At 39.2% G+C, this 21,526-nt stretch overlaps 1 protein-coding gene across 1 annotated transcript; it reads left to right on the top strand.

The window, feature by feature from the left end:
* The first annotated feature begins 1,496 nt into the window (after positions 1–1,496).
* Positions 1,497–20,266, top strand: LOC119653144. Its single transcript, XM_038057678.1, has 2 exons — positions 1,497–1,943; positions 19,826–20,266. The coding sequence occupies exons 1-2, from the start codon at positions 1,556–1,558 to the stop codon at positions 20,134–20,136; spliced, it is 699 nt and encodes a 232-aa protein (XP_037913606.1). The 5' UTR covers positions 1,497–1,555; the 3' UTR covers positions 20,137–20,266.
* Positions 20,267–21,526: the final 1,260 nt, after the last annotated feature.

Genomic DNA, 21,526 nt, shown 5'->3' with positions numbered 1-21,526 from the left:
TGTGACGGCAGGATATTGTCGTGGATGCTGGTGTTTGTTGTAAACCCATCATTTGGAGAATATTGTATGATGAAAATGAGTCAGAGCACCCTTCGATTGAAAATAAAATTGAGGAAAATAACCATAAGGAGGAAAAGAATGCGTGTTTGGGTGCCCTAAAAGAGGAGAGAACAAAAGACATGGTGATTATGAGTGTATGTTTATGATGGATTTCCTCTATGAAAAGATGATAGCCAGAGGAAAAATGGCCCCAATTTTGAAAAAAAATTAAAATCCCCATAGTCGGCAGGACTACGACTTTGCAGATTCTTGTCACCTTCACCACACCATTTGCATTCATTTTCACTACTGTATTTTTCTAAATGTATCTCACCCATTGAAATATAATTTCAGCGGTTTAAGTGAAAAACTGAACCGACAAAAAGTACCAAAGCATACATTTAGTTTGAATCGAGAACGCACACATAATGTGGAATTAAGAACATAAAATTCTGTTTTTACCAGAGGGTACGAAGCATGAAGGAAAGCTGACTTGATTTCCATCTCATAATCAGTTGCCGGCGAAAATCCAGATCTTTTCACATTGTATCTATTGCAATGCCGTTAAGAATATTCTTATTGATTCGCTTTAAATTCATGAAACATGTTAGTTGATTGTTTATTAATAATAGAAACTGGCTTTGCATAGCTGGAACCTAAATTATGAATGGGTATTGTAAGTGTCGTCTCGTAGAATGGTTTCTGCTAATGCTCGCCAAAAAATGTAAATATTATTGTCTTCAATGGACAAGTTGGAAACCTTCACCGGACCGACTATATTCGGACATACTTCTCAGAACCATAGAAACGTTTCCAGCTAGGGTAGGCATCGGCCCCGCGGCGTCGAAGCCGAAAGTGTTGAAAGTGCTCTTGAAATACTCGCATTTATGCCCGTGCACAACGGCAATTATTAATCTATAATTAGTAAAAGTACTTTTTTTCTAAGTGCGCTGAAATTGGACTTTCTTTTCACTTGTATCTGAAAATATGTATTTTTCGAACAATTGGCTTAAATAGATGTCATTTTTTAGTGCTTTTGCATAGCTAATATGCGAAAGCGACGTGGGTATAGCCTCTTTCGAGCAGGCTTTCAGGCGTGCACCTGGATTCCGTAATATCTGCTACAATAGAAGCAAGTCACTGCTGAACGCTTTGCAACTCGAAAACGGAATGCAAATGGATTTTTCAAATATTGTTCATAAAAATTGAGAGAAGTCTATGGTTTTTCTTGCTCCATTAATCAGGTTCAAGCACCTGGTACCAAGTTCAATGCCGCTCGCTCAGCCGAGTTACGCATTCAAGTAGAATAGCGGCAGTTGTAGTATGTATTGTAGTTTGGTAAAAATATGGCACAGAAATTAACTCAGCATTCAATTACTAATAACTACTTTAGTGATTTTCAATGGTCTAATTTTCCGGTGTATAAATTGGAAGTCATTGTTTCTGGGGAGCACATTTGTGTTTCCATTTCTGACCGCGTCGTTCAGCTTCTATCTGTCCTGAGCCCACACTAATCATGGTTTCCATTAGAGTTTGTGCGCTTTTAGTTTTGGCCCTGGCCATTCTTGTAGTACCATCAAAATCGGAAAATGGTTGCGCTGGTAGTCCAGAACTCTGTCAAGAGAGCCGGTTCATGCGCTTCATCACAGATAGTGTTCATAGGTTTAACGAGAACAACGCATCTTTGGAGATCATCCCTGGTCTAGAAATAGTGAAGTCAACGCAGCAGGTCGACGAGGATGGAAGGTCCAATGACATTGAAGGAGGATCGATACTTTCGGAGGTCAGCAGATATATGAACAACCATGAAGTGAAAATTAAGTTCAAGGAGTTGTTTGGACGGGCCAATATCAAAGCAGCGAAGAACTATTACAACTATTTGATTGAAGACGAGCCGGTTGAAGGTAACTATGAACTTTTTGTGGTATATAAAGCTTTTCATAATGATTCAAGGCAAATATACTCCTCCTCGATATAGTGTTCTAAGTGGTAGCATAAAAATTATTTCCGTTTTGTAAAAAGGCAAATTTCCAAGGAACAAACATGTGTTGTGCGCCTGTAGATTTTATTCACCTTACTTGATGCAACCATCAATTATTTGATGGAAGACGAGATAATATTCTGGAATAACTCGATTTCATCTATTATGATATTAGTCGAATATTAGACTACTGAGGGTTCAACATTATTTGTAGAGATGAAGGAAATTCACCTTTTTGCCAAGTTGAAAGATAATTAACATTTCATTACCACCAATTAGAACCTTTCCTGGGACATGTCTAGATTGGATAGATCTTTTCACTGTGGGTGCCGACCATATTGAACAAGTTCTTGAAATATTATATTGGCGACACGTCACGTTAGTATATATACATAAATGACATTGGTTAATGCCATCCGCCCCTAACTGTTTTTCCCTCTTTGTCGCCGTAGTACAGCTAAACTATCATTTCATTTTTGTTCCTCGGCAGCAATCATAGTCAAGGCATCTACAAAACTGACTGAAACAAAGAAGGAGGATATTCACATTACACAGAAAGGATTTAACTGCGTCTATTATCCTTTCGGAAGCTCAAATATCGATCAGTTATGCCAAGCAACTGGAGATACCCGTTCCCATCCATTGAATTGAAGGCATTTGTGATGACTAAATATATAACGGCACAATATGCCCTCCTTTAGAATCCCCTTTTTGTCTGCAGAAGACAGATCCTGCGATACGATGTTAGACCTCCAAGCTGCTTATTATATCCCCCATCATGTGTATCGAGTAAACGACACGAACTAGATGCAATCGCGTATTCTTCTTCAGGTTCGAAAGGTTTGTTCATCGAGCCCTGCAAATGCATCAATTGACGGGAAAATCTTAGAGTAGACCGCCTACCCCGGCGAATTTTCATTTTTAATATTAACTTTTTTATGTCAACATTTTATGGATCTAATGACAAAATTGTAGATATTCAACTTACCTATGTTGACAGCGATTTGTACCTGACTAAATTGGCGAAAGAATGCTGATTGCAATCTACTTTCCCTTTAAATGTGACATTTTGGTCGTTATAACTCCTTACTCGGGCACGTAATGGAAAGGCGTGATCTTGATGACTGTAACAATAATGATGAAAGGTTTTTACAATTCTGCAACTTTCACCACCCCGTCATCAGCGAAATAACTCCCGAGCGCGGATGCTGTTTCACGGTCAGATGAATTTGGAACGACTATCAATGAACGTCTAATCAGATCGGCTACATTGTGGTCAGCAATACATTGAGGAATTGTCTTTTGAATGTGCCTTCAAAGTTCCTGACAACAGTTTTCGTTGGGGAGGAAAATAGAAGCTGGGAAAAATAGTAACAATTAAAAATAAAACCAACCAGGAACGCATCAAAAACACCTCATAATCTTGATCGCAGAGAGTAGGCTGGCCTTTACTCTGGATCCACTTCTGTCTTTCAACCATTGTGGAGCTTTTCCTCGGTTTCTAAAAAGCTTTCGACAGCTTAAACAGTAAGTTCATCTGGAATGCTTTCCACAGGATAACCCGAAAACTACATTGAATTTTATCATTTCGTTACATTTTGTCCTTAATCGTTTTCCTTTCGCTATTGGTGGCGACTTTTATGCCGTTTTGGCTGAAAAACGTAGCAGCGTTCAATGAGCAAGGTAATTTTTCCTCAAACATCTTGACTACCTTCGTGACAGTTGCTTGCGCTCTCATAGAATCATGAACCTTGGTTAAATGGCTCTGGATTTTTGCAAGGAGGCAAACAAAGAAGCATCTTGCTGTAGACAGTTTTGAACTTTCCACAAGTTCGTTCCTTGCTCTTTCTTGAAAGAATTTCACATTATCACACTTGATCCCAGTACCAAACTTCCCCTCAATAAGTCTTTTAATTTGTTCCTACTAAAAATTAAATAGCACATCGTAATTTTCTTCAAGAGTCTCCAAGCCTTTAAAAAGGTCCTATTGACCTTACTCGTCTTGAGAACTACCAATATCTTGTTCTTTTCTTTTTGCTTCAATATCCATGTAAGATGTATTGACGAATGATTGACCGGCTGCTTTAGCCTTTAACCTCATAACAAAAAACATGGCTTTCTAATACATGATTTCGATGATTTTGGCCTTGTTTTAGTTTACTCTTGACTTCTGTGAATGTGGTGCCCAAATATGCTAAATTGGGCAGCAAATGCTAGCTTAACTCTCGGAACGCATTTGAAAACGAAGCGGCCCCTGGTGTTTCTAATTTCATTATTATGTGGATTATGATGGTTGCGATTTGGGGGTTTTGATTTCTTCTGTCCGCAGTTGGGACACTCAGCATTTTCTCATATTGTGCCGCCTTGTTAAAGTATGTGAACTTTAGATGCAAAAATAAAGTGTTTTATTCCTGATGAATTCGACTTTGCTGGATCACTTGATTTCCGCGTGCCCATCTTGATTTTTAAGATTTAGTTGAAAACAAAACCTTATTAAACTCTATCTGTCTGTCATACGAACTTTTCTCAGAAACGACAATACCGATTCATTCCTCCAGGCATATGGTAGGGTGGTCCTCGTATACCTAAAAGAGGGGCGCAAAATTGGTTTTTACCGTATATGAGAAACAGTTCTACTGCACTTATTTGTCTTCAAGATTTTCAGTTTCTTTTTTAATGTTTTCAATATTTTCCCTATATTTTCCTGTTATGGCTAATTCATCTCCATAGAGTTCATGTAAAGTGCAATGCAGGGTCCGGGAAAGCTATTAACAGTGATGATAATCTTCCATCATCCCAGTGAAAGAATTAGTAATAATCCGAATGCAGCTCTCTCTCTCCCTTTTGAGACATTTCTGTAGTTTTTCGATGAAGTCTCCAGCAGTGATCATTAATCATGTTTCCATTCCAATGGCCTTGAAACATTTTTTTCATTTTCTTCATAATGTACAAAGATTTTCGGAAAAAAATGGGCGGACATTTAAGAATGGACCTCGAAGCTCGAGGTTTCGAAATTTTTTGTGAACTAAATTTTTATATCCAGGTCGTCTATTGATGTCAAGTACGCTCAAGATTTCCTGTTATCATCCAATCCAAATAAGGACATTTTAGTATATGGGTATCAATATCCTTTAGGTGGGACAAAACGTGTCCATCACGTTTACGTGCTGTAGTTGCTGTTGCGCAGAAATGTGCTCTCGCAGCTCTCTTCACGTGTTTTTTAAAAGCCTGCACTTCTCCTATTATCTCCTAATCCATGCATTTCCAGGACGACACACTCGTCAACCACTCTGAGATAGCGAATTTCAGTGCATGACGTAGCCAATAATTGCGCTTATGGTAGGGCCCATACACTATCAAACAAATTGCGCAACGCAGGCTGTTGCGCAATAATTTGCTAATGTATAGGCGCGTTTGACGCGCAAATGTTTGACGGATTTCAAACATTTTTGAAATCGTTTGCGCAACGCGATGTGTTGTGTATGGGCATATTGTGCTTCGTTCGGCAATATTTTTCAGACGACCGCTGAAATATAATTTCCATAGAGGTAGAATTTCAACCTCATCCCCGTAGGGGATGGAAAGTAGGAATAGGAACTCGATGCGCCCATCCCCTTACAAAGTTATGGCGATTCAAAGTGGGGTTCCTTTTACATCAGCATGACCCAGTTGAATTTTCAAGGTTAACCCGCCAGGAGGACGGAATGGGGAGAAAGGCTTTCTTTTTATAACCTCGTTAAAGGACAGCGGCAGGCATCATCCCTTTAAACGATAAGGTTTAATTTTGAACCCTATTTCTGCTGTGATAAAGGATGTCCTCTCTCTCAAATTCCCTCCATCTAATGGGGGGTATTTTGATATTATCATGGTAAAGTTGAGTTTGCCAACCATATCCCCGGACAATAAGAGTGTAAAGAGGATATATAGAAGGAAAAAAATATTCCTCCTTTCTATTTCTCTTAAAGTTACAGCACCTCGAAAAAGGGCTAGTTTCGAATCATAAATAAGCTGTTAGAGTAATTATCGCCCCAATGTGTAAGGGAGGCTAGAGACGACTCAACCCCCGTACCCTCCTACTCCTCCCGATAACTATACAGGTAGTTACAATACCCTTTTGACGGCATGTTACTCATACCGTTTCCAACTTGTAACTAATTTTTAAAAAAATTTCACCAAGTGTATGGGAAATTGCACAACGCAACGTTGCGCTTCGTCCCGTTGCGCAATTTGTTTGACAGTGTATGGGCCCTGTTAGAGTGTTGTATATCCACTGCCACTTTCTGTCTTCTAATAAATATCCTGAAAATCAGATCCAATTGTTAGCAGTGGTTTAATAAATTATTTTAAGGGGGTCATCCCATGTGAAGGCCGAACTGGATAAAGATACAAATACGAATTTTTCACTATATATTTATTAATATCTTGGGCGTGTATAATAATTTTTCCAGCACGATAGCGTCATGCGTTATTGAAATACACAGCAGCTACACCCATCTCCAAAAAAAAAGTGTTTTTCTGCTGCCACGCTAGAGGGTGCTGTGCTCATCCTGAAGAAAAAATGTAAACGGCATTCTGTGCGCAAATTAGGATTATTAAGAAATATTAAAAGCTAAATTTTTGGTGCGGTGTTAAACTTTTTTTTTGTGAAGTTGGGCGTTTTCTTAAGGCTTCTTTAATGAATAAAAAAAACTACTGAATGAATCGCAATTATCCTAGTTTGCGGACCGTAGAAACATGTTCTGAATAAGTCGTGAAAATTTCAAAGAATGTCGTTGGATAGATTTTGGGCTATGGTGGCAGCCGATTTGCAATACATATGTACAGCCTTGGCTTGAATTCTTACCCTTTTAGCGAAGTCATTCGAAAGTTATTCGGGCCGATAAATACGAGCTTTATTACGGCGATCGTCATAAATCTGGCATATGACTTATTAAGTGTTTAACACTATAATTTCCGAACGTGTCCAAATATCAAAAAATCATCGCCCATATATTCTACACTATATGTAAATACAATTAATACCAAAAAAAATTCGATTCCGTGGATCTGACACACGGGATGACCGCCTTAAGGGACTCAATTTTATGTGAAGAAGGAATATCAGTATTTTTTGGGGACCAAACAAAGTTGTTAGACAAATGTTCTTGATCCCAGGCTCCAGGTTTTTTCCTGTTGGCTATCCTTTTCTTGTCCAGTGCTCATCTCACGCCCTACTTTCCTTTCAATAATGAAGCAGGGCAATTTTGGGAATTAACATTGTTGAGTGACTTTCCTGAAACCTAAATAATGCACTTCTGATCGGAAAGTGGGATCTTCTGTCAAACAATCAGAAAGATCTCCTATCTTACTTTAAGGTAGACAGTACCGCTCATTGTGCAACAGAACTGCTTTCGGACTCTATTTAGATAAATCTACGCAAAGATGTCAACCATCTTTCTGCATTTGATCCAAAATTCTTCTATTAAGCCGGGTGTATTAAAACAGAACAGTAGTTCAAATTCTTGTTAAAGACGAAAGAATTTCTGGGCTTTCCCATCGGGGAAATGTTGTAGAAACCAATAACTACTTTGAATGGGGAAGTAAGAATTTCTGATTTTTCCTTGGTAGGGATACAAGATTATTTTATATTTATATTTTGGTTCAACAGTTACGGTTTGCTTCTTTCAACGATACAGTCAAGCTCTCAAACAGACACTTCGCGTTTCGTACTACTGTTGGAACCACCACAAAATTTCCATTGATTCTATTGTACCTTGAGCGAGAATAACTACCTTATAAAGAGCCGCAAGTTTTGACTTTGAGTGTTTTTTGTACCTCCCATATCATAATAATGCCCTAACTAGTGTTTAAAATTAAACCAAAGTAAGCGAAGTACATCTTTCTCATTAATTCAATTATATTTCTTGGATGTTTTCTTATTGCAAATCTTTTACAATTATAGTGAGATATGTTAAGATTATTGACGTTGCTCCAATGTGCTCACAAAGCAGATTGCGAACAAGGAAGAAGGTACGACTTTTGTGTTTCCGCCCCATTGTTCCAGTGTCGCTCATTCGGTTTCCCTACAACTATCATAAAATAGGAACTACCAAACTTTAGTCTGGTTCCCTAAAAACATGTCATTTGATCTAAATATAAACAACAAAAGGAAGTCATAAAACAAAATGTTCAAATATATGTAAACCTGTAATCATAAAAGTCTGACTGAAAATTAAGAAAAAAATGCAAAAAAAGAACAATAACCGCAGAGCAGCTATGTACTGTACAAGAGGGTGAACAGGAAACATACAAGACTCCGCAACTTTTAGCCTAAGATATTATCAGAAGGCGCTTATGATGTGACTTCTAAACTTTCAAACGGCGTCCTCATTCTAAATTGAAAACAATTTCCTTAAAATTAGATCGAATTGAAGGAAGTAAAGCGACCATAGTGATCTTGGATCACCTTGGCTTTAATGAGGTTGGTACTTTTCAAAAAGAATAGTTTTGAAATCTCCAAATGGAAAGCTTTGAAGTCCCAACAATTTCTGTATACCTTGCGCTTTTTTCGATCTCGTTTTCAAGAGCAGAACTTGTAAGATGATGGTTCAATTTTGTAAGAAAATTGAACGATGTTTGGATATAGAATCCTCGGTGAGAAACGCCTATGAATCTTCATGCACTCCATCTTCAGTTGTTTAATTTCTAGATTATTTCTTTCTGCAGTATAGTGCGTTGCTTCAAGAGATCGCAATTACCTCGAATATTTCGGGAATGCCATCTATCATCTTGGAGCCATAACTCTGCAATCAGCCATAATATGAAACAGTATATTGAAAAGTTTTTTGGAAATCGGACTGTTGTCAACAAAGTTATAATAGATTAAAGTTCTTACTTTCGTGTGAAATTACCGTGTCCAGAGACATAGATTGTTAGTAGTACATTGAAGTGCACAGTCTAACAATTGTACTATTATCCACCCAAATATTCTCACATAAAAATCCGTAAAACTTCTTTTTATCTGAAACACGAAGTTTTCACTTTCTGATTAGGTTAAAAATTTGAGGGTACTGAATCTTTTTCACAACTGGCGTCTTCAGAACATTCACTGAACAGTTCGAACAGCACAAGATATACATCTTGGCCAACACTATTTTAAAAGTGGAAAACGTTGGAAATGCGAGAATCCGGCATAGATTTTCTCATCCACAGGAGTTCAGAACACCATAGACTTCAAACCAATCAACAAAAGAATTAATGCGCCTTGAATAAACACTGCATATATTTTTTAGCATTTGGCTTATCAACAAATACGCTCCAATCGAAAACAAAGATGCCTTTGTAAAAAATAAATTCTGTAGTCCCTTTAAGTCAATATTTGATTCACTGCTCTCAAATGACTAAAGATACTCAGCGACTTAAACGCAAAGATCGAAGACAAGCTGGTTGACCATGGAACTCCTGGAGGCCATGGTCGCCGTAACATAATTAACGAAAACGAAAGCAGACTCACAGCATTTGCTTGCGACAATTCCATCAACTTTTTTCCCTTATGAAGGATCCACAAGAGAATATAGGCTCCTCCAGATGGTACGACGTTCAACCGGATAGATCATGTCCTCATGGGGAAACGAGCCGCATCTAATATTCTTGGCGTACCCTTACACCGTGGGCAAACTGCGACAGCAACCATTCGTTATGGCAAGATATCGATGACGGATATCAAATAATGGAACCAGCAGGATCACACCAACTATCAGCTCCAGAACGACGAATTGACATCGAAATATGGTGGCACGCTGGAAGAACAAATGCTGAAGGCATTTCAAAGCTGCTGTAGAGCAAACCAAAGGACGCGCTTGGTACATCGTGGAGAATGGAACCAAAGAATTCGGAAAGCCAAAGGCTGACATAGACCTATAGTGCCATGGAAGAACAACAAGAAACCATTTTCTTTCATAGATAAAGAGCATTGGAATATATGGTCTCACGTTAATAGATCGGCGTCCTAACAGTAAATTGTATATAATCCAAATTTACTACTAAGCCGTGAATACTGTAAATGGGGTCGTGTTGAATGCGATCTCGTCTGTATTTGTTACAAAAAATAACCCATTCTCAGCTGAAGACTGAGGAACTTTAGTTATTTTCCTTATAGTAAAGCGTTATTAAGTCAATAACATTAATTACTTCTCGCTTTGAGATTGGATTATAAATTCTGGCTTCAATACGTTCCTTTCCTATTAGCCGTCGGATTGCCTATTAGGTATTTGACATCGTAGACCTCAGGACAATAAGTCCGTTCATTGTAGCTTATGAGGCTGATAAGGCTGGCTAGGCTGATCCTGATCAATGTGCGAGGCGAGATAAAAGCAGCAGGATCACTCTCAAGACCATTCGATATCAACAACGGTCTACGACAAGGGGATGCCCTATCATGCGTCCTCTTTAACCTGACCCACGAGAAAGTGACTCGTGATGCTGACGTAAATGCAAGAGGTACGATCCTGTTTAAGTCCACCCAACTACTGGCCTATGCTGACGATATCGACATCATGGGAAGAACCACTCGAGACATACAAACTGCCTTCATCCAGATCGCGCAGGCGGCGCGAGATCTTGGTCCGCACTTCAATGAAGGCAAGACAAAAAATATGGTGGCAACGTCATTGACGAAAATCAACCAATCAACAACATCAAACCGCACTGGTCAAACGGAAAGAATAAAGAAAGGAGACTACAATTTTCAGACCGTTGATAATTTATCCTATGTACGGTCGAAAATTACAACCGATAGTAGCTACGATGATGAAATCCGCGTACGGTTGTTGTCAATCAACAGAGCCTATTTCAGCTTACAAAAACTATTCCGCTCGAAACGTCTTACCATAGGGTCAAAGTTCTTACTGTACAAGACAATGATCTTGTCAGTCCTCATGTATTCATCGGGGGTTTGGATTCTTAGCGAGAAAAATTGTGAACTCTTGGCCGCGTTCGAGAGAAAAATCTTCCGAAGAATTTTCGGCCCCTTACATGAGATGGGCGATTCTGTAGCCTACACAATGACGAAATCTATGAGCGATACCATGATCGTCCGGTTGTGGATAAAATCCGGCTCAATAGGTTACGGTAGGCGGGTCACTTAATCCGTATGGATGAGGATGATCCAGCCCGGAAAGTCTATAAGTGAAAAGAAGAAGAAAAAGAAGGCAAGGCAGATCCTGCCTGAGATGGAACGATGGCGTAGGTCAGGACGCCAGACAGGTTTTAGGGATATCGAAGTGGTGGACCTCGGCGCAGAACCGGAATGTCTGGAGTTCCCAGGCCTAGACCGAATACTGGTTGTTGCGCCGTTGATGATGTCAAGTAGAAATAAAGTATAGCACGGGGTTGCTTTGGGGTGTTTCTGCTGGTTAATGGTATTCCCGATGCACCTAATTTTATACTTTACACGGAATTTTCTTTGATAAGGAACGATTTGTTATCTTGTCAACTTTTTCACTTTATATGCTATGTCTTCGTACCACGCCTTGTAGAATTCCTGGACGATATAGAGAAATTCTGTGGATTTACTCAATAGTACCAGGTTCTTCAGGAAACCTGGGCTGATGGTTGATATTGCTTTCAAATACGAACGGCAATATTTTCTTTGAGAGAATAGGGAAAAGACTTATTGATATATGGAAATGTAGGTTGGTCTTGTATGAAGTTTTCAGCGCAAAACCGAAGCCGCAGTAGTGCATTGAAAATGACAATCGAACAAATTTTTCTTTTGAGGGGGTAGAAGACTTGGACAAGGTCATGGGACTTCCTATGCATTGACATAATTTGATTACATGGATGAGCTTTTGGAAGGAGTATATATTTAAGCTATTCGAGAAGCAACTCTTGGAAGACGGATATTTGTTTGCTATGGATGCTGCAAAGGCCTCATTATTTTCGACATCACTTCTGCTCTTTTGGTGCTCGGCGTAGTAGCTTTTGGATACCGTGATACCACTACGTCATTGAAAAACTTTTTCGAAATTCGGACTAGCTCCCTAATTTGATCGTTATCCTCCTTTCCATTGTATTCGGCCAGGAAATTTCTTTTAGGGATGTTTTTCAGGCAATTTGCAGATTGGCTGTTCGAGCAATTCTTTGTTGTTTAAAGTGGTCCACGTATAATTGAATAATTTTTTATTGAAGCCTCGTATTGAGCCTAGTAAAATTGGCTGCATCGACCAACATGTGATAATCGGGAGGATCTGTATGGTTACAGTCGGTGGAATAGCACAGTTTTGTTTTAATGCAAATTTAACTTGTTGTATCGAGTTACCAATGCTAGTCACTTTGCCTTAGTAGATTGATTCAAATTTACTTAATAGACCGTTTCTAGTCCCACCTTAAACAGTCATGTTCTATCTGGTGGTAACAATACCTTCTTGCATTTTAGTGTTTCCTAGTTGTACCATTTTTCATCCCTTGTTGCCTTAGGTAAAAAAATGTGTTTTGTATTTGAAAAATTAGTTAGAGATGAAATGAAATGGTTTTCGGAAATTGAATTCAATCAATCTGAGAACAATTATCAGTATTGCTTGCTAAGTTGCTTATTTAAAGCAATCGTAGGAAGAAGATAACTATAAAGTAGCGAAAGTAGCACTTTCCACTTGGGTACTATATGTGGCAATCCTCTGTACTTCATTCGTAATTCGTATTACTCAATTTTCAGCTATGGACGTGAAAGTGAAGAGCCACTACCCTCATTATATGTATGTGATGGTATATTGTGAGTCCTCGGTTAGGCTTATAGCCGAAGGTATTGTGAGGCAACTCCGCAATTATTGAAAAAGTTCCAGTAGGTCAATTTTAATTTTCGATGTTAAATTACTTCGCTCTGAAACATCGTAGAATAGAAGTAATGCGTTAAAGTGGACGGAACGACACAAAAAATTGTAGGCAGTGGCATTTCTGGGTTCGTACACATCCGAAACGGAAAATCTTTCATGCGTGAAATTTCTAGCTTGCTATCTTCAACTTGTTTGTTTTGCCGGCAAATTACATTTTTACCATCGAAGTAGAAAATTGCATTGATAGCAGTAATTTGTCGCATTCCAAGAAACCTTACAAATATCTGCAGAAGTCCCCAATTGATAAATTTTGCCATTCAAGCTGAGTCTTTTTTATGGAGCAGAGTACATATGGAAACTACTCTTATTGGAAAAGAGTCGAAGCAACTTTTGGCGCTCAAAATGTAGTTTGAATTAGGGATGTTAACTCGGGTAATTCTCTCTCTTCAATGGGATTCACGCAAATAAATCTGTAAGCTAAAACTGTTGGGTGAGTTGGGAAAAAGTGATGGTTGTGGAACGATTTCTTGAAAAACTTTAATGGGGACGATACGGGAAAAATCCAAATTTTGTCATCATTCTTTTAATGAAATTGGACTGGACGATTCGGCATTGCCATGAATGTCCCTGGTGATAGCGTTAAAACTTCTCTACTGAGATTGATGCTATTACCCTCTAAGTGCGGTATACCAGGTCAATCAGAATTATATACTATTGTTGTTGGTTCTTTGAAATGCGTTTCAGTTTTCAAGGTGTCCCTTGATGCGTTTCTAGATAATTTTAGTTATTATCTTTGTAGCAGAATGAAGGACGCAAATATCCCTGAAGTTATCACATTCATCACGAAATCGCAATTACCATCAGTGAAAATAATATCGCAACTCCCCAGAGACTGCATAAGTTGTAGAGATCAGGCTTAGAAGAATACAATCAAATAGTCTAGGAGGAGAAAGATTTGTGCTACCCAAAGTGGTGCTTTTTCACGTTTGGGTTCCGGAATTAAATTTTTTTTAAGGTCGTCATCCCGTGTGAAGGCCGTTTTTTTTGCCTTTTTTGAAAAATTATTTTGGAGGACTGGATAAAGATAGAAACATGATTTTGATATCTCTAGTATATGTGATAAATTTTTCAGCTTGATATCGTAGCTAGTTTTCGAAATACGTGTCAATTTATGCACCCATCTCCAAAAAAAAGTGTTTTTCTGCTGCCACGCTGGAGGGCGCTGTGTGCATCAGAGAAAAAAAACTAAACGGCATTTTAATGTGGACATTATTCCACGGTCCGCGAACTAGGATAATTAGAAAATATTAAAAGGTGAATTTTTGATGGGCTTTTAAACAAAATTTTTTGGATTTTGGTGTCTTTTTACGGTTTCTTTTATGAATAAAAAAAAGACCCTTCCTGTTGCAATTATCCTAGTTTGCAGACCGTAGAAATATGTATTAAAGAAGTCGTGAAAATTTCAATGAATTTGGTTGGATAGATTTTGAGCTATGGTGGCAGCCGATTTTCAAGATGCAGTTTCGAGAAAAACGCGTTTGAAAATTTAAATGTGATTATCAAGAGTAAAATTTTAACTCACCATTAATCTGCTACACCTGGTCCATAGAGAGCACCCTCCGTAAAGTCCTGTAAGGCCGATTGTTGCTCTCTGCTTTCAATTCTGACTCTTTTACCGAGGTCAGTCGATCGTCGTTCGGACCGCCAAATTCACGCTTCATTACGGCCATCGGCATAAACCTGACATATGTGACCAACTTAACATACCATTGATGCGATTTTGAGAATGCCATTGAATCCTTCATTGAAAATAATGACAGCCAGAAAAGTGGCTATTTCTACGACCTTGGCCCCAGAATGAAGGTGTTTAGGAGCGAAAGTTCAGATCAATGCATTTAACGACTCATTGTTATTCTGGGTCTCTGCTCCTAAACATCTGTTCAAGAGATCATCTCGTGACAAATCTTCGTAGATTGGTTTGATGACTGTTTGAACTTCTTCAGTCAAAGGTGCCTTCTGGTGGTGGAAACTATCCAGTTCTCCTTTAGCTTCCACTTTCCGTCATTTGCACCAACTGTCTTCGCCTGCTGGACAATTTTGATGCTGAGGATTTTCGTCTGTAGAACTTTTATGGAAGAAAGTTACTCAAATTTCTTGCTTCATTCCTTCCATCGAATTTGTGTGTCGACGAATAGCTAGCCCAAAAAATGTAGTGAGGTCGTTAATAACCTTATCAGTAAGTTTTCCAGCCCCTTTTCCACCATTGCCTTTGTGATTCTTCTTTGCATTTCTAAGTCGCGTTCCCATTCTTTTTTCGACATGTCCTACGTATTCCTTTTTTACTACTACGTATATTTTATTATTTGCAGAAATACCAGAGAAAACTCCAGCAAAATCCAATATACAATATACAAAATTTGTCGTAATTGGAACATACATGTTCATGCTTGCCATGAAAACGATTCCTCCAACCCGACATACGGGATCACCCCTTTAAAATAGCTCCTTTGTTTTTGCCAGTATCACATCACAACGCATTCCAAAAATAAACTCTCGACTTCCAGTTTCAACAACACTATCATTAGGTCCAGAAATTTAGGTTGTCCAATGTTTCTTATGCCAGACCACGTATTCTGCACTGATCAGCCTCCATCCGCCTTTTATACTTAGCGCAAGCACTGAGTAGTAATAATAATAATCGTTGGCCCAGGAATCCATATTGGATCAGGGCCTTGACGTGTGTTAGATCACTTCATTCAAGCCGGTAACTCTATACTACAGTACACTGTAAAAGGCAATGTGGTCAGCATTGCGCTGGTATTCGGCATCTAGTCACGATAACAAATCCCTCTGCTACCAATGAGATTTGAAATGCGACCTTCCACTACGATAGCCCAGCGCTTTAACCGCTTGAGCCATCCGGACACTGAATAGCGGAAAAAATGTGAAATCGGAAAACATCTGTCAGATATTTCACGTGTTTATCGCGTATTGCTGTCAGTTTCCAATCATCGGCCCGCTCCTGGTCCGACATGATCCCACTCCGAGCATGTAAAGTTCGATTCAAATTGAGTGGGCTTAGTCCGTAATTTGCTTAACAATTATACGTATGCAAGGGAGCTCTTACTGTACAAGACTATGATCTTGCCAGCCCTCATGTATTCCTCGGAAACTTGGGTTCTTAGCAAGAAAAATTGCAAACTCTTGGCCGCGTTCGAGAGAAGAATCCTCCGAAGAATTTTCGGTCCCCTACATGAGGATGGACGATTCGCTACACTGACGAAATCTATGAGCGATACCATGACCGCCCGGTTGCGGACAAAATCCGGCTCAATAGGTTACGGTGGACGGGTCACTTAATCCGTATGGATGAGGATGATCCCACCCGGAAAGTCAATAAGGGCCATATCTATGGTAGAAAAAGAAGACGAGGCAGACCCTGCCTAAGATGGAGCGATGGCGTAGGCCAGGACGTCAGACAGCTTTTGGGGATATCGTATTGGTGGACCTCGGCGCAAAACCGGGATGTCTGAAGTTCCTTATTAAGGCAGGCCTAGATCGGATACCGGTTGTTGCGCCGTTGATGATGATGATGAAAAGACTCCTATCTTCTTGGCTGCAGTCGTAAGTTCGTGGCGAGTTGACTTGATAGTGATGTTCTATTCTATCCTGTATCATTCTCCTGTCTTCTATATTACGGAACAAACTTATTCGCTCCACGAAAGAATTCCAGTGAATTTGGTCAAAGTAGTCTGCATCCACTGCTGGACATTTTTTAAATCGATTTTCTTTAACGGCAATATCCCCGATTTGTATCTTAGTGAAGCATAGCAAACGCATTTAGTACTCTTAGGCCCTAGCTATGTTGGACTTAAATGATCTTAAAGTTTCTCCCACTGTATGGGAATGTACCGAATAAACTATGTTCGACTTTCGCTCAGTGCTTTGCCTTTCGCTCAATTTTTAGTTCTCGGCTCCGGATGGTGGAATCTTAATGAAAGTCCAGTTTGGTTGATTTGTCATTTGGAATAGTACTGTCAGCGGGTATAATTCGTTATTAATAATGGAGTGTTCAGGAATTTTAATCTTGTCGAGTTGATGGAAGTGGTGGGTGAATTGAAAAAAACTGTAGAAAGACGGAGATCGCATAGCGTCCGTAAATTAAATCGCGGTTGGAAAACTAATGGTTATTGTGGCATTTTTAAAAATGGAGATTGTGATCCTGTGGAACTTTTTACGAACTATCGAATGAATGTTCAACTTTATGAAAACACACAACTCACAACTGTCAGAACACTAATTTGAAAACAAACCAGAGCCATCCATGGACGTTAGTGAAAACTTCTTACGTTTGTTCAGTTAACGCAGGTGCCTGTCAAGTTTTGACAGTGAATTTAACCATCTTAAGACAAATGAGCGACAACTTTGCAGGTATCCAATATAGTTAGGGCTTTGCTTTACTCTTGCCCGAAGGGAATATAATTTCAATGCCAGCTTTGTAGGTCACTGAAATTCCGAGAAAATTTTTCAAATCATCAATCCGAGCATACGTTTCTTGCCCAATTCTTCTGTCTTGTCTATTTTGGTCCCATCGGAGATTAACGGATGACCAATGCTTTGTATGCACTGCGGGTTATGGTAACGCAGAAGGCTTCACTTCGATTTTTGACTAAACCAAATTCCAAGCGAATATGACAACCAAAATATTTTAACTATTCGCCGCAGACTCTTGAGATCATCGGTGCCAGCTTCATTCAGTAGTCATTCGGTCCGGAAAATATCTCTCAGCATACAGATGGACTCTCGGGTGTTCCCATGGCAGCTGGTCGCATACGGCAGAAAATTTCTGTGAGAGCTTGCCTAGAATTTCTACTAAATAAGTTTCACTGAAGATGACATAGCTTTGATAAACCCTCGAGAAATGAAGGAAAAATTATGCGTAGTTGAAAAGTGGATATAGATTCTGAACTAGCGATCGTGAAATAGATGAAACCATTAAATGAAGGTGACGTAAGTAGAAATGCATTTACTTGTCAAGAACTACATACAATGCCGCTTATAGAAGAGAACACGTGACTTTATGCAATGTTGTAATATATAAGATTCTATAGAACCATAGAATCGTAATTGTTTTCATTAGCTTTGTACTGATGAAGAGAGTAAGTTGCTCCCGAAATATATATACATAATAAAATAAAATTGTAGTTGGGATTAAGCTAATGGTCTATTAATTTTGGACTTAACTACAAACAGAAGGCGATATCTAACATGTTGTAATATATGTTTGACAGAAATCGCGAGTTAAACATGTCTACCTCCCATTGCTGTCAGCTCCCGACTTCAGCATTCCACATGACTATTCGAGGAGCATGTAGTTTTCCTCTACCGTTCCGCGCCATGTATTGCTAAGGTCGCCTTCGTTAAAAATACGGGGTAGCCATCCCTTCTCCATGCCATAGCCCGCAATAGAGTAATTGTTCTTTTTCGAATGATGAGTATCGAACAAGCCCTGTCCTCGAACAGTGCACCGGCAATGAAGAGATGGTGAAAGCTGCTTAAATCTGTAAATTTTCCATCCTTGTTTCGGTGACCAAAATTATGCTTCCTCATCATATGCCTGATCATCTCATAGTCAGGGTTTACCTCTTAAATTTGGACTGGAATTTCGAAGTTCGAATCCGATCAGAAACCGATTACCAGTAGAACACTAAGTTTTCGAGGCTACAGAATTAGCTTGCCGCAAGAGGGAGGGGAGTACTTTTCAGAGTCTCAAACCTCATGATATTATAATGAGTTCGTCAATTAAAACACATAAGAAGAGTTTGCGACTTACCGAATAATACTATGAACTTCTAACTAGAGGTTAGGAACAACTCAATAACTTTTCAAGAAAATACTATCACAGCTTCATATCGTTAACGATGAAGAGAAGGATGAAAGCGTTGAAGCAGCGTTTAAGACTAATCAAGGAGGCAAGGAGCAGTAAAGACCTTAACCCTCACATAATTAAAGTTAGCAAAAATGAGTGTACTGAGATTCTGTACCTTTTCTTTAAAATAGTCTCTGAAAAGAAAAATTTTCTGCAGAATGGAAAAGTGAAACCGCTGTTACCGAATATAGCGTCGCGTCACACAGGATACATGCGATCGATCCTTACAGGTCGCCCATGTGTGTATTGTTGCCTACAAAATCGTATAAAGAATATTTTGCACGCAGAGCAACCGCCTCGCGTACCGTATATGCGATTATACCTTAATAGTTATCTGATACAGATTCTGCGTACTCCATCATATAATGTGAGTTTAAGTGCACACAAGGGTGGACTCCTGAATATAGAACGGTTCGAAAAATAATAGCTAAAGAAAGCTAAGAAATCTAGATTGCCCAGGCGAAAGCTTTGTACCTTTTTTACATGTGAGTAATCAATTAGGCTGGGTTACATACCCCAACAGGTCGAATAATTTATTTTAACAGAGTGGCATTAGTGCAAAACAGCAGAAACTTATATTGGTTATTCATAACAAGTGGCATTTAGCACACATATCCTAGATTTTTTACAAGACAACTGCGGTCACTCAACAAGAGGATTCGTAACATCCAAAGCATAAACTTAAATCAAAACTGAAATTCAAATGGTTTAAGTCTTTTTATGGTAATCTTAGATCTTACGTCAACCACTTTCAATGGGAAAAAATGTAGAAAGGCACGCTCAGGATTCCTGAAATTAATACAACCTTTTCTGGACCAAAACCCAGTCATATTCAAATGAAACTGAGGGGCGTCGTTAAGTACATCAATGATTTCCAAAATGAAGACAGAAAACAGAAAGTAATTTGCCCATAGATGATATATGAGATTCGGTTTGAAGCTTGAAAATTCGGTAGGGCCTGTCATCCTGCAACCCTTAAAAATAACTCCCATGAATTTGAAAGCGAACTAAAACAAATTCGTAAATATAACTATGAGAATGTGTAAAGGATTACTTCTTATATTTCAGAGGGCAAAGGCAAGAAGGACAAAGGAGCCGGCATGGTCATGATGATGGGCTTATTGATGGGCAAGATGATGGCGACGTTAGGTCTGGGCGGTATTGCAGCACTTGCTATGAAAGCATTGGGTGTCTCGTCTCTTGCCTTATTGCTGGCAGGAATGCTCGGTCTCAAAAAGCTTACCGAAGGCGGTCAAGGGGATGGAGGACACCACGTTGAATATGTAAGCTCGCACGGATCACACCACCGAAAGAGGAGGGACGCCAACGAGGGATCTGATCTTCCTTACCGCGGATGGACTGCAGAAGCTTTAAATTGAAACGAATCTAAGACGTACAGTACGTGAGTTGAAAAATTCAGATTGAATGCGTGTGTGAAAACTTGTTCAAATTTAACTTATTGTAAAATTAACTTATTGCAATGGAAATAAATTATTATAATTATAACAACCGTGCGAAAAGTTTCAGTGGTAGGAACCCTATCAACTTTCACCGCAACTAACCAGCATGAACAGCTGCCGCTGGCTGGTGCCAAGTTCAGCAACGTCCACCGCTTGTGCCTCTGTGCCATGAATGGATCCGCTCTGCACGCGCTCTTGAATTTATAGGAAGGCCAAGACCAGAGCCCGTGCTAGGCAATAGGCTAGTTGCCTAGCACGGCGTAAGGTCGCAGATATTTTCCATCTCAGGCGGACATTAAAGCTCGTTTGTATCTTGTTTATTCAAATAAGTTGTCGGTCCAGTCTTCAGCAGCATCCGGCGAGCAAGTAGCTGCTGGAGAAAGTCCGCGGCAAAACAAGTTTGCCGTGTTTTCATTTCATGGAAATCGCGCTTGCAGCGGTGCCGTACTATGCACTGTGCAAGTGGAGTAGTAGGTCGGTGATCGAAAGATTTCTCAGGTAAACTAAACACTCGCTGCATTCACGCTTTCACTTTCTTTGCGGATCTCAGACTACACAAACAAAATGATTGGCGAGAAAACTAGTTGCCGACCTGAAAGGTAGCGACGGATCGCACCTTTTGAGGCGTTGGCCGGGTAAAATAATTCTTCTTTGAATCAGAATGATTCGTTATATAAAGGTGATATCTAGCTGCGAAGTTGGTAGGTTCTCGAGCGTCGGAGGAAGTAGAAACATGCAATTTTGGACAAATGGTGGAAAAGCTCCATTATAAGAAGTGTCTGATTTGAAGCAGAGAAGCATAGTTTTCGATGAAATTGGTACCCAAAAGGCAAATCATTGTTCCCTTTGAGACTGTCTCTTGGAAAAGAAAAATGAAAGTATTTCCTCTTGTGAAAATTCTCAGAAGTAATTTGAAAACACTCGAATTAAAATTTCTACGATAGGCCGGAATAATTTGGAGAATGCAACTACCATTGTATTTCGATTGATTCAAAAAATACTATTATGAATTATAATCTTAATATAGAGTGGGTTTCAGGCTTAATTAGGAATAATTTATGAAATTGAAATAGTCACTTTTCATGGGACATTAGTTCGGTAGCGTCGAACATTTCTCTTCCCAACATAAGAAACAAAAGAAAAAGATGCATTTAAAAGAATCGAGACAAAAGAAATTCATTTAGGCGGAATAAGTGTAAAAGAAAAATGTTCATTTTATCTTAAATTTTTTAAAACCATTATTTAAGCAAATATTGGACATAACGTGAGCATTCTTCCCGTCATGCTGCAAAATTGCTATTATTCTACC

This window comes from Hermetia illucens, chromosome 3, assembly GCF_905115235.1.
Source record: "Hermetia illucens chromosome 3, iHerIll2.2.curated.20191125, whole genome shotgun sequence".
In the NCBI taxonomy this organism is placed as follows: Eukaryota; Metazoa; Arthropoda; class Insecta; order Diptera; family Stratiomyidae; genus Hermetia; species Hermetia illucens.
The sequence above is the reverse complement of the archived record's forward strand: the minus strand, read 5'-3'. Positions and strand labels throughout refer to the sequence as shown.

Coding starts and splice junctions, on each gene's coding strand:
- LOC119653144 (XM_038057678.1), top strand. CDS start 1,556: ATGGTTTCCATTAGAGTTTGTGCGCTTTTAGTTTTGGCCCTGGCCATT. Junction 1,944..19,825: donor TGAAGACGAGCCGGTTGAAG/GTAACTATGAAC, acceptor CTTATATTTCAG/AGGGCAAAGGCAAGAAGGAC.